This window comes from Oreochromis aureus, linkage group 7 (assembly GCF_013358895.1).
Source record: "Oreochromis aureus strain Israel breed Guangdong linkage group 7, ZZ_aureus, whole genome shotgun sequence".
In the NCBI taxonomy this organism is placed as follows: domain Eukaryota; kingdom Metazoa; phylum Chordata; class Actinopteri; order Cichliformes; family Cichlidae; genus Oreochromis; species Oreochromis aureus.
Window position 1 is genome coordinate 38,752,946 of NC_052948.1, and position 14,047 is coordinate 38,766,992.

The 14,047-nt window shown below is 39.5% G+C and overlaps 1 protein-coding gene across 1 annotated transcript; it reads left to right on the forward strand.

Moving 5' to 3' along the window:
• The first annotated feature begins 1,788 nt into the window (after nucleotides 1-1,788).
• Nucleotides 1,789-9,866, forward strand: LOC116324975 (thymic stromal cotransporter homolog). Its single transcript, XM_031745774.2, has 7 exons — nucleotides 1,789-2,355; nucleotides 3,304-3,474; nucleotides 3,965-4,183; nucleotides 4,630-4,801; nucleotides 6,683-6,766; nucleotides 8,535-8,691; nucleotides 8,772-9,866. The coding sequence occupies exons 1-7, from the start codon at nucleotides 1,885-1,887 to the stop codon at nucleotides 8,818-8,820; spliced, it is 1,323 nt and encodes a 440-aa protein (XP_031601634.1). The 5' UTR covers nucleotides 1,789-1,884; the 3' UTR covers nucleotides 8,821-9,866.
• Nucleotides 9,867-14,047: the final 4,181 nt, after the last annotated feature.

The following is a 14,047-nucleotide window of genomic DNA, read 5'->3' on the forward strand; positions in this document are numbered from 1 at the left end:
CATGTGGGCTTCCTGAGTGGTTCATTTGCATGTGTTTTCAGTGTTAATACTGGAGTTGGAGGTGGGGGGATCATTTCATTGTCCATATACATACACTAACCAAAGGGACACTTCATTAAGTACACTTTGCTGTGACCCTATTCTCTGAATGTGGCAGCAGAGATTGAGACTCGTCACACCAGGCAACAGTTTTTCTAATCTTCTTGTCCACGCGTTCTGACTGATGTCCCACCAGGATAAGGCTCAGAGGAATACCCAGGATGCGCTTAAGAGGAAGAAGTTGGCTTGGAAACGCCCCCACTGAAGAGCTGGATGAGGCAGTAGTTAGAGGGACATCTAGGCTTCACGTTAGAGACTGCTGCACCCGTGATCTGGATAAGCAGTTGGAAATGGACGGATGGATATTGTCCCGTTTTGGTCTACAACAGAATTTCAATCTCCGTTTCCTGTTCTAAGCTGACAGGAGTGGCACCTGGTGTGATCTGCTCCTGTAGCCCATCTGCTTCTGTGGTTAACTGAATTACTGTTGCCCTCCTATCAGCTCAAAACAGTCTGGGCATTCTCTGACATCAACAGGGCATTTTCATCCAGAGAACTGCCACTTACTGGATGTTTTCTCTTTTTTGGATCATTCTCTGTAAACAGACAATCAGTTTGTGAAATATTCAGACCAGTCCATCTGACATCAACAACCACGCTGTGTTTAAAGTCACTTAGATCATATCTTCCTAACTCTGATGCTCAGTTTGAATTTATGTCTTTTTGACTGTGTCTACTTGCCTAAATGCTTTGAGATGCCTCCATATGATTGGATGATAAAGGAGCCGTTGAACAGGTACCCACTGACTTGGCCAGGGAGTATACATAGAGTACACTTTACACTACAAACATTTTGAAGGAGGTATGATGTTTTCATGACTGGCACGTATCAGTCTGTCTTATTATTGGACCCGAACTGAACAAGCAAACTGTTCCTTGACATCTGTTTGTGTTCTATTTGTGAGCTGTAAGCAGCAGCTTTTGAAAGTACCTTGTGGTTAGTGCATTGTTGAGTTTGTGGGAACCCCATTGTGAATGCACTTTTTTCAGTTCAAATTATTTCTATCAACATGCAACAGAGACCACTCTAGCAGAAATCTATCCAAAAAGACTGCAGTCACTGCTGTTTATTGGAAGGAAATTAAATGTTTCCTGTTTCAGGCTTCTCCTGCTAGAGGATTACCTGCTTTCTGGTTCACCTTGAAGTGAGCTGGCAGTAATGTTTGTATATGTGTTGTTGTATGCATGTGATATCTACGATGCCTACAGTGCTTCATAGAAATTTACAGGAACTGGCCATTTGATTTCGCTTTGCAATACCTGTGTAATTACATGGATGGTGCATGCTCTGTTTTTTTTTTTTTCTTTAAAGCATTTTTCACATTTTAAAGTCACACGACTGGTAATTTATTTAAAAGTGTAAATAAAATGAAAGTATAACAGCTGAGATGGATTAACTGCCTTCAGTGTGTTCATATCTAATGTCATATTTTAGATTGCGGTGCAGATGTGTTTCAGTTTTATATCTCACACCTAGATAAATGCAACGAGAGAGGATTTTTGTGGGGATATAATAGGGAGCACAGAGAAATGGTCATGATGAAAATGTAAACAGTGGCCCAGAGCCTGATGAAAGAAGGTGGTTTCCTAAAATCTGACACAGAGTGCACTGAAGCCAGCTGATCAGCAGCAGGGGAAGAGGAAGTGGGCGTGTTTCCTCGGTCAGGCTGCTTATTTTGAAGCACACGCGCACCCTTCACTTATTACTGACGGAAGAAGTCCTAGAGGACGGTCATCTTTAGTTTTTTTTTTTTTTTTTTTTACAAAGTTACAACAATCCAGATTATGGTGGTACCGAACTGTCAAGCAGCCTTCGCGATGCTTCGGCAGATCGAGCCGATCATCGTGCTCGAGCAGCTGGGCAGCACTCTCTTTGATACCGCGCTGCAGATGGTGGTCAGGGACCGCTGTGTCAACGCTACCGACCCGGGCCACTCCAGCGAGGACGCCCAGCAGAAAGCCATGACCGACTTCTACATGATCAACAACCTCATCATCCAGCTGACTCCCATCTTACCTGCGCTGTTCCTGGCCAGACTGAGCGACAGGGGCCGGAGGAAAGCCCCCATCGTGTCGCCCCTCACCGGCTACCTGTTGTCCAGGCTCATCCTGCTCCTGGTGGTCGTTCTAAAATTGCCGCTGCAGGTGATGTTCGCGGCGGGGACTCTCCTCGGGCTCTCCGGCGGGTTCACCGCATATTGGCCCGGTGTAATGACTCTAGCTTCGCTCGGCTCCACGGCGGCCGACCGCTCCAAGGTGAGTTACAGGCGTGCTGCAGCTGCAAAGCCGTGGAAGGAGCGCCGAGAGAAGCCTCAAAATAACTTACTTCAGTCACAAAACTTTGTGTTTGACCGTAAGACTGATGATAGAAGAAATATAAACGAATAAGATGGGCAATTAAAGAAGACTTTCTTTCTTGCTTTTTTCATTTTTCTTTCTTTTTTTAATTTTTTTTTTTACCAGATTTTTCAGTCTTTCGTTGTTATTTTTTTTCCAGGGATTTCCCTTATTCAAAAATGGCCTTTAGGTTTTATTGCTCGTGTGAACACAATTGGTCGATATAGGAGTTTCCGTTACCTCTTTTAACTAAAATCTATGCAACGCAGATGTTGTACCTAAAACAAACAAAATAAAACTCAGTTAACTTCAAAAAGTAAGATTAAACTTTTAACATAAAGCCATAAACACTTCCCCCCCCTCTTAGTCTTACAGTACTGTGCTGCAGGAAACACGTTATATGCACGCAGGCAGTCAAAAAGAAAATTACATTTAATTACCAAATCACCCAGGGGTTAGCTCCCTCTTCTGTGGAGCCAGCTCCCAGTCTAGATTCCCTCTCTAATTTAAAGATTACCTTTAAGACGTTCCTTTTTGATAAAGCATGGTGATAGTTCTAGATCAGGTGACCCTGAATCCTTCCTTAGTTATGCTGCAATAGGCCTAGAAAGCTGGGAGCTTCCCATGATGCACTGTTTCATCTTCACTCCCTGTGTTAGTACACCAATCTGCATGTAGTCATTAGTTATCATTACTACTCTTGCTCTCTTCCACAGTGTTTCTTTGTCCTGTTTCCCTCCCTTAACCCCCAAACCCGTTGTGACGGATGGCTTTTACTCCCTGATTCTGCCGAATTGAACTGAAAATAGAAAAAGGTTTACTTAAACTGATTTATATTAAAAGAAATAACCCTGTGCTCCCTTGCAGGTGTTGATGAGGGTGGAGTTCATGTATGGGTTAGCAGGCGTGGTGGGCAGCCTCGTTTCTGGCCATCTGTTCCACCTGTACAGCTCCAGTTTGGGACATGGGACCATCCTGCTTATCATCAGCACACTGCTGCATCTGCTCTGCCTCTTACACTCCATATTCCTGCTGCAGGTGAGTGTGTGCATGTGAGAGGGTTCAGACTCTATTAGAGCAGCTTTGCATGATTCACAGTCTATTTTATAATGGCCCTTCATCCACTTTGATTCTAGCTCCTCCCACTTTAAGGTAACTTCTTTCTGATTAGCTGCCCCTTCAAAACAAAAGGGCTCTGAACGCCAGGTATAGATAACCACATTCAGAGGATCTGATCCTACTGACATCATACAGAGCCAAAAGTAGAAAAAAACGATTTTTTTCTTTTTGGTGACCTCACCATGACCTAATGACCTAATGGTACATTTATGACATAAAATAAAGAACAGCAAACTAAATTGTCGATCCTTAAACATATGTGTACCGCTGTAATAATAATGTAATCTGTAATCATGTGTCTTATAACTGGAACCATCTTTATTCATGTTCTGCCTTCAGTTTTAGCCACGCGTGCTCGCTCTACCACCTCGCCGAGCTCATATACCATGCATGTCTGTCTTTATTAAAGGTGAAAGGCGTAAGCAATGGAGAGCCGAAGGAGGACCGCCACCTCCTGTTACACGCCTCCACTAACGCTCCAGTTGTTGAGGCTCCTGTTGAGATAAACAGGGTGAACGTGGCTCTGCTGTTCGTGGCTGCTATTCTGTATGACTTTGCAGTGGGCGGAGCCATTGAAGTACTGGGCGCCTTTGTGCTGAAAGCACCACTCAGCTGGAACGCCACTCTAGTAAGTTTTTTACCTCCTTTTTTGTGATTTGATGCAAAAAAAGATGAGATAAAAGTAACACTGCTAGTTTTAACTTTATTTTAAGCAGATGGGACAAATTTGAATATTGGTGTCTAAGCTTAACCATTGGTTGGCTTGTGATTGGTATATTGTTAGCCAATGAGCACACCCTTGTTCAGCCTCCTCTCTGACTGTAATTATGACTATAATCTTCTGAACAAACTGAGGGAGCTGAGGCCTGTTTTCCCACAAATGGCTATGCAGCCAGGAGTGTTTCTGCAACCATAGGAGTCGCCCCCTGCTGGTCAATAAAAATAAAGCACATTTAAGGCACTTAGGCATAAATGCCATCTGTTCTTGTTGCACAGTCTGTTTATTATCGCCTCTCTATCTCTGAACATCTCTCCCTTTTTTTTTTTTACTCATTTCTTTTCCTCTTTCTTCAGGTGGGGTACGGGAATGCAGCAGGCTGTGTGATCTTCCTCAGCAGTTACTTAGGTGTCATCGGGTTTCGACGCTGCTGCAGCGACACCTCGCTGATTCTGATCGGCATGGTGTCCTTCGCTGTCGGGATTTACTTCATGTCCTTTGTAACGACGACCCTCACTTTCTACCTTGGTAAGAACAAACATCTTACACGGATTTTATATTAAGTTTGTGGTGGATTAGCAGCTAATAGAGACACTTCATCCAGAAGATTCGAGGCGGGTTTAGAGCTCATGCCACGCCCACAGCCCACATCCTTTACTTCAGTTTCTCTTATGATCTTTAAACAGATTAAATAGGCCCCCAGTTTAGCGCCCCTGGTTGAACAGGCTCAATGCAATCCTACCCTAGGACCGTTTGCTGTGTGTTTTACCCCACTTTCCAGTAAAATCTTCTCAGTTAAGTCAAATAAAGATGAAAAGCTGCCCTAAAATAATGTGTTTTTAAGTGAGAAAATTAAAAAAAATGAGACGCTGAAAGCAACATGGGCCCAGTTATGTGACTGGTCCTAACCTGTTCTTCATGTGACACTTGGTATTTTCTAAAAAACAGGTCAGGTTTAGTTCCCAGAAGAGCTGCATGTTCAGATTCCATTCGTCACTTTTATTTTTACTTTGCCAAGTGGTTCACACAACAAACAGCAAATGGGAAAAAAATGGGTGTTTAAGCTTTGATGGATTAGAAAGTTTGACTCAGCAAGCAAACGAAGTTTGTGCTAAAATTCAAGCTGTTTATTTGAGTTTACGTCAGACCTAAAACATCACCATGAATCATAAAAAATTAGGAACCAAAACAAGGAACTAGAAGTGATTATAAGCCATAAACACTTTTTTCCCCTTAGTCTTAGAGTGCTGTGCTACAGGAAGCATGTTATATGCACACAGGCAGTCAACAAGAACATTACATTTAATTACCAAATCACTCAGAGGTTAGTTTCAACCAATTCAGTTTGATAAGGTTTATTTAACCCTTTCATGCATGAATTATGACAACCTCAATCAGGATTTTTTTCTAAAGTATTTTTATTCATCTTTAGGCATGAAAAAAAGATTTTTGAACTTCATTTTTTAAAACATGTACTTTGCAAATAAAAAGTAAAAAAAGTTTTTTTTACATATCCCCTTGACAGGGTATAGAGTCACACATCAGTGTCCAATGTGGTGGTTGATGTGCAAATATACCATCAACACTGAGACAAATACAAGAAAACAGCCTTTGAATAGCTGTCCACTGTAGTGACCACTATACGCAAGAGGGTTAAATGATCTGGATTCTTACTGAAGGCTAAGTAAAACATTCAATACTTGATGTCTACACCCAGCAAACAGCTAACTCAGCTAAAGCTCGCGAATAAACATGTGGAAATGTAAAAAGTGACATTTCTCAGCAGTTGTGGTCTGGTCTATTTTCTGGCTATAAACAAATGAGATACCGTGTGTTAATTATTGTTTAGGGGAGGGAGGAGGGGGGATTGGCACCACTAGGATTCTTTTTATTTGGTATTTATCATACTGAACTTCTGAACTTGGACAATATATATCTGTGTGTCTGTGTGTGTACATAGACTAAAAATAGACTAAAAATCCTTAGTTTCAGTATTTCTTAGTCAGGTAAAAACTGGGGATGTTTACAAAACAGTGAGTTGACTGCTTTAAAAAGTTGTATTTTTATTCTTTTATTCTGCTGATTTTTCTAAATCTTGCCTCTGACATATGCTTTGTATGTTCATATCTCAATAACTATATCTCAGTGACAAGACCACCAGCTGGCAGTTATTCAGCAGGGAGATATTTGGTTGGTCAATGCTGCCTGTGAAGGCGTGACCTGTTTCCCTCAAAGGATTTAGCCTCTGAATTGGGACGTTGTTTTAAAGGAAGGACTGCCGGATTAAAAATTAAACTTGTTTAAACACCAGATGCGACCATTCTTAGTAGCTGCATAGCTGTGGTTGGGTTTGGCGGGTTTGAAGAATTCTTTAGGAAACAAAATGTTAATAATGAACTTTTTCTGCAGCTCGTGCACTCACCCTGTTTGCTCTCATCCCGATGACCACAATCAGATCTCTGCTCTCACAGCAGGTCCCAGCTTCTTCATGTGGTGAGTACGCAGGAAAGATTTTTGAGCACTCAACACGCGCTTTGTATTTCATCTTAATCTGACTTTTAAAAAGTGAGAATATTGGAGGCTGTCATTTGAGCACGTGAATAAATGTATAATATTGGTGCCTGAACACGATGGATGAAAACCCAGTGTGGTCATTCATAATAAACTGGACAAATATTTACTGACTGCAGTATAAAAATCAAAGAGTAGGGTGGAGGGATCTGTGGTTGCATTAAAGCAACGACGACAACATGACTTTTCCTGCAAGTTGTGTTTGCTGTCGGGGGGGGGGGGTTGACTCACCAGTCCTGTTTACTTTTAATGCTTGTGAGAAAATACTGTGTCAGCAAAATACTGTCGTTATAGGCTGCTGTGCCACCAGTTTCATGACTCTTAAACAGGTTTGTCAACTCTGATGCATTTAGTTCATGTCACATGCGTTACACTACCCCATGAAAGAGCAAGGCCCAAAGAACTTACTTAATGAAAAGACCATGTATGATTTAAACAGCTTTAAATCATACATGTAGCTGTCACATTTTTCTACTTTTCAGCATAAGCAAGAAGATTTTATAAACCAGATGTTAACAGAAGCTGTTGGTTGTTCCAGCTGTTTTTGTTTGCAGCTTTATAGGATTCAGATGTGCCCGCAGGTGGGACAGTGCTGAGGACTTCATTTATTATTCAGTCATAATGTAATCACAGCACTCAGAAAGAGGATTGTTCCACATAGCTGTCAGACATGGTTTCTTTTTTTTCTTTTTTCTTTTTTTAAATTTAGTACATAGTCACATGATCCTCCACTTGGTGAGAGTGGTAAGGAAGAACTTCCTTTTAACAGGAAGAGACTCAGGGAGGGGCAGCCATCTGCCATGACCGGTTGAGGGATGGGGGCATCATCCCTCAGTTAGTGGAGAATAGAAGGATTGCTTTGTGAATCATGTGAAGCCTCGCAGCAAAGCCTAATTTTAAAACTATAGTCTCCTGAAGCCAAACTGGGAGCTGGTTCCATAGGAGAGGGGCCTGATACCTGAGGGCTATGCCTCCCATTTTACTTTTACTAACTCTAGGAACCACAAGTGCAGCCTGAGGGTGAAGTGCCCTTCTTCAATAATATGATACCGTGAGGTTTTATTATATTTTTTAAACATCTTAATAAAGGAAGACCTCAGGTGAAAGGGCCTGATTGGTGGAACGCCAGTAGAAACGATTCATTGACTCTGTTTTATTCCCTGATGAAAACCCGTGTGATGAAACACGTTGGAGTTTTTAGGTTAAACATAATCTTCCCTATAAAACTGAAGACATTTTAATTTTATTTTGAAAAGCAGTTGCCTTCGAGTTTTTTGATATTTGAGCCTTAATAAAGCTACCACCATTTTAAGTCTTGTGTTTCAGTGTGCGTGTGCTGAGCTTGAGCGAGTTTTGGACACATGTGAGAGGATCCGTGCATAAGCAAATCCTCCATGTGATCCCCTTAAGGCTGGTTCACGATAAACAATGACCTGCAAGAGCCTGCTCTGCAATTAGCCAGAGAAACAAGCTCCTCCCTCTCTGTCACACATGAACACAAACACAGTTTCCAGGTGATTACAGGATCAGATCAATTTACTGCCAGGGCTTTTTCTCCCGTCATCTGCTTGAAACGTCAGAAATGCAAACACACACACACACACACGGAGCAGCAATATCTTGTATAGATTAAACAAACAGCAAACTCTTCTCTCTTCATTCCCTTTGTCTTCCATCCCCTTCCCCTCAGGCATGACCCTCACCCTCCTGCAGCTCGCTCTGAAGTTTGCCAGCCTGGCGTACATCCCCGCTTTCACCAAGATCTATCAGGGAACCCTGGACTGGTTCCCAGGCTTTGTGTTCACACTAGCCAGTATTTTCACAGTACTGGGAATGATACCCATCAGGTATGTGTGCAGATCACTTCAGACTAACGTGCCGCCCTTCAGAGTCACTTTGTCTCATCTCCTCTCTCTACTCCCTCCAGTATAATCGGCTGCAGATCACCTCAGAGGCAGCAGTATGAGAAGATTTAGAGCAGCTGAACCAGCAACATCATCACCAGCAGCAGCAGCAGCGAGTGAGCACTGGTGCAAGGCAGAAGGGAACTGAGACTTGAAACTACTTCCTGTGCTGTTAAAGCAGAAAAAGCATTTCCTACCCTACAGGCTTCCTCAGTTATAAAAGAGGGCAAACAGTAGGTTTTACATCTATTTCAGCATTTTACAGCCCAAATTTAAAAGGCCTGTGTGGATGGGCGACACACACTGACTGGATGCTGTCTTACCAGTTTGACAGCGAGTTACAAACTGTTGAAGTTGAGACAGACACAAGCAGACGTCATCAATCAGTCCTCTTTGTGACGACTGCCTCACAAAGACAGAAGCTGCCACGGTGATTTCCACATAGTTTAGGATTTGTCACGGACTGCGTTGGCTGCTTCTGTCAGCAAACTCCTGTTACTCACACTCCGTTTTCAGCCATGGGTCATGTTTTAAACAACTTCGTTAGGAGTTTTGTATCCTGGAGTTTTCTCAGGCTTACAGGAACAGAAAGTTTGACGGAAGTTGGTCTCTGTTATAAATTCATCTGTTTTTATTTAACTGCCTACTGTTTTTGTAGATTCATAAACTAGAAGCTAGAAGTAGAAGTGTGGTTATAAAATCAGGGTTTTTTTTGGCTGTTACTGTTTCTGTTTCCATATTTAAAGACTTTGCAGTTGTTACTGTACTTGCACAGTAATGTGCACAAACTTAATGGGAGTGCTGCTCTGATGCCTGCTTAGCTGCATTTTCGGGTTTAGCTCAATGCTACACGAAGTGAATCCAGTTTGAGTCACAGACGGTGTAAACGGTGGACATGGCCACTGTGATGTCTCAAGGTGAAGCCTCGAGGCTCGAGAAACTGCACAGTCATTGGCTAACAGCTTCTGACTGAGTCTAATAAAGAGGATCGACATTTTCTCACATCACCTGTACAAACCCTAACCCTGCGATGCCACGTGTATTATTTCTCAAACAGGAGCCCCCTGCTGGCTATTAAACGACAATACAGGTTTCATCAGACGCAGAAGCCACGCCCATCTTTTTGTACTGTTTATGGTTTGTCTCCTGTTCATATCACTTTAACTCCTCTAGAGGTCACTGTTTCTGAGGTGTGACTTAAACCTGCTGCAAGGCTATGCTGCGTTTTACGGAAGCTCGTCTTTGCCAAAAACAATTTCTGGCATCCAGAAATGGAAAATTAGGGTTATTATCTCCAAAATTTTGGTTTACAAAATAAAAAATAGAGTTATTAAGTCAAAATTTTGAGATAACTTGAAATATCAAATGAGCTCTGCCAATCAGGCAGTTTTTTTCAGTGGCAGAAACAAGCCCCAATGAAACATACCAAACTTTTTCTGTTTTTTTAAACAGTGTTGTATTAAACTCCCTGTTATAATAGCTAAGCATTACACCAGTGGCAATAGATCAATTGCTTTTTAAATCGGCAGGGCTTGCATACACATCACTACAGATTGGGCAACAAGCCCAACAAAGTTGAAAGAAAAGCATACTTCATAAGTCTGATGCACACTGTTACACATTATAAGACTGAAACACGACGTTCAATCTGTAAACCATAGCACAACATTGCCCAATTTTCTTTAGATTGAACAGATATTTGCTGCTCAGAGGATATTAGTCATTTTTCAAATATCAAATATTTTACCACCCATCTGCGCCCAGTGACAAACAAATGTAAATTATTAACAAAACAGTCACTTCTTCATTTCTTTGCTGCCAGAAACACAAAGACACAGAAACAAGTTTCACAGGAAGCTAATGCTGCGTATTTGACAGATTAATCCCACTGATGCAGTTTGAAAGGAAACAAAAGGGAAAATATGTTGTGCCTGATACATTCAGAGCAACGTTAGCAAACGATCACAAGTGCGTGGACAAGTGTTCTGTGGACAGATTCTCCCCCACTCATGACTCGTGTATCATCACCATCAGTCAGCTGCTCACAAATGTGAGCAAATTTGGAAAAAGCTTTAGATTTGGTGTCATTTGACGTTCTCACACACTGACTACTGGCAGTCTAAGGGATCTTTTTTTTGACATAACTTTTTGTTTGCTTTTATATATTTTATACATATTGACCCACTAATGCATTTGATTGTGCTTTATATTCATGTGTCTGAATCTGAAGGTACTGGTACAGTTCTGTGCATGAATTTATGTAGAAATTTAAAGCCAAATTTTAGCTATTAGTAGACATGTTTGTATAGCTGAAGTAGTGCTTATAGTACTGATTGAAGGAAACCAAATGAAGCTTTTTTTTTTAATAGTTATTTTGCATTTGCACGTTATTGCACTTTTATTTGTTGACGGTGCATAAAAGGGGGCTTCTGCTGAATTTCTTAGTTTAAATGAAATGATTAAACATAAAGAGCAACTTATGTAATGATAAGACTAAATGGCACTCCAGAAGAAGCGAAAGTTGTGATGATAAGAGAACTCAAAGACTTGGAGCAATATAAATAATCAGGAATCTGCTATGGAATCTATTGGAAAAGTGACGACTGGATAATGAACAATGGGTATGGAAAGTGTTTCTGGCCTTATGGCTCAAAAAACAATGGGAAAAACAACAACAAAAACACATAAATGACAAGTTTGGACACAGATTATAGGTTTCCATTCAGAGATATTGAAGAGGAAGACTTTGATTATGAGAAGGACTGTCAAGGAGGTTATTTTGCCACACACGCTGAGAAGATGAACTTCAAAATGTTTAACTATGCAGAGCACAACATGCATGACCCTGAAACTAACATTGACCCAGATAATCACTTCTACAATAACAATAATAGTACTTGTGAGTACTATACAGATGACCAATTTAATATGAATATTAAAATGGCAAATGCATTGTCAGTCATACATTTCAATAGTAGAAGCCTGTATAAAAATTTCTCTAAAATTATGGAATGTTTAAGTAAGTTAAAAAGTTTAATATAATTGCAATATCAGAAACATGGCTCGATAATGAGAAAGTTAGTGAAATGGGACTGGAAGGATACGAATTATTTACAATGAACAGGGTGAATAAAAAGGAGGCGGTGTTGCTTTATATGTAGATAAAGTTTTGAAATGTAGTCTGATTGAATGTATGTCAAGCACCATAGACGCACGTATTGGAATGTGTTACTATTGAAATCCATGTTGAAAAAGCTAGCAATATAATTATAAGTTGCATCTATAGGACACCAGGATCATGCCTTGACACATTCAATGAAAAAACTTGCTGCTATGTTTAGCAACCTAAATGATAAAAAGTGCAAATAATTTGTGGTGATTTTAATATAGATTTGCTAAACCCAAACGGACATCAGAAAACAACAGATTTCATCAGTACAATGTATAGTAACTGCCTTTTCCCTGTAATTATAAAACCAAGTAGAATAACAATTGATACAGCTACATTGATAGATAATATATTCACAAATAAAATTGACCATGAAATAGTAGGTGGACTTCTTATAACTGATATAAGCGATCATCTTCCTGTTTTTGCAATTTTTCAAAATTATTTTGGGATTAAAACTAAAAAAAAGAATCAAACATTTGATATGATACGACATAGAACAACAAGAGCCATCGCTGCCCTCCAGGTGGACTTAAAGGAACACAATTGGAATGAGGTTTTTGCAAATGAAGATTCAAGTAGTGCATATGATGCATTCCTATCAACTGTAATTTCACTATATGAAAAACATTGTCCTTTAATGAAAATCACTAGAAAGCATCACAGATCAAATAAGCCATGGATCACAAAGGGGATAGAAGATGCATGTAAAATGAAAAATAATCTATATAAGAGATTCATAAAACTGAGGACAAAAGATGCTGAAATAAAGTACAAGTTATATAAAAATAGATTAGTAAATATTATAAGAACAAGTAAGAAAGAATATTACCAAACATTATTGGAGCAAAATAGAAGTAACACACAAGAAACATGGAGGATATTAAATAGCATAATCAAAAAGGGCTCAAAAATAAGAATTATCCAGATTATTTTAAAAAGATAAAGATATTGTGCTTGATAAAACTAAAGACATTGTAAATGAATTTAATGATTTCTTTGTAAATGTTGGCTTTAATTTAGCAAAAGAAATTCCAGAGTCAAGAAATAATAATGACCTAAATAAACATATTACTCAGAATGTGTCCTCCATGTTTATTGGTGCTGTAACTCATAGAGAAATAATTAACATTGTGAAGACATTCAAAAATAAAAAGTCCACTGACTGTTTTGGTATTGACATGATATTAGTTAAAAGTATTATAGAATATATAGTGCAACCTTTCGCATACATTTGTAATCTGTCCTTTCGAACTGGTGTGTTTCCCTCACAAATGAAAATAGCAAAAGTTATTCCAATCCATAAAAACGGAGAGAGATGTCAGTTTACCAATTACAGGCCAATATCACTACTCCCACAGTTCTCAAAAATTTTAGAAAAGTTATTTGTTAATAGACTTGATAAATATATAGAGAAGCATAATCTCCTAAGTGATAACCAATATGGCTTTAGAGTGAAAAGGTCCACTTCGATGGCAGTGATGGAACTTGTAGAAGGGATATCTAATGCAATAGATAATAAGGAATATACCGTTGGTGTTTTTATAGACTTAAAAAGGCGTTTGATACAATTGATCATTCTATATTAATGAATAAACTAGAGAGATATGGTATAAGAGGATAGCATATAAGTGGATGAAAAGTTACCTGGATGACAGATATCAATATGTTGAAATCAATAATGTAAAATCTAATCAGTTGAAGGTAACTTGTGGTGTTCCTCAGGGCTCTGTGCTGGGCCCTAAATTATTCATATTATATATAAATGACATATGTAGTGTTTCCAAACTGTTAAAATGTGTATTGTTTGCTGATGATACCACTCTGTATTGCTCAGGTAAAGACCTAGAACAGCTTCTGACTACAGCGGAAAAGGAGTTAAATATATTAAAAACTGGTTTGATGTAAATAAGTTATCATTAAATATAAAAAAAAAAAACTGATTATTTTTGGCACTAGACAAATGAAAAATGTATCTAAAATCAGGGTTAATGGAATTGAAATTGAAAGAGTGTTCGAAAATAAATTTCTTGGAGTGCTAATTGATGATAAGCTGAGCTGGAAGTCTCATATAAATCATGTGACAACAAAATGTCAAAACCATTGCTATTCTCTACAAAACAAAGCATG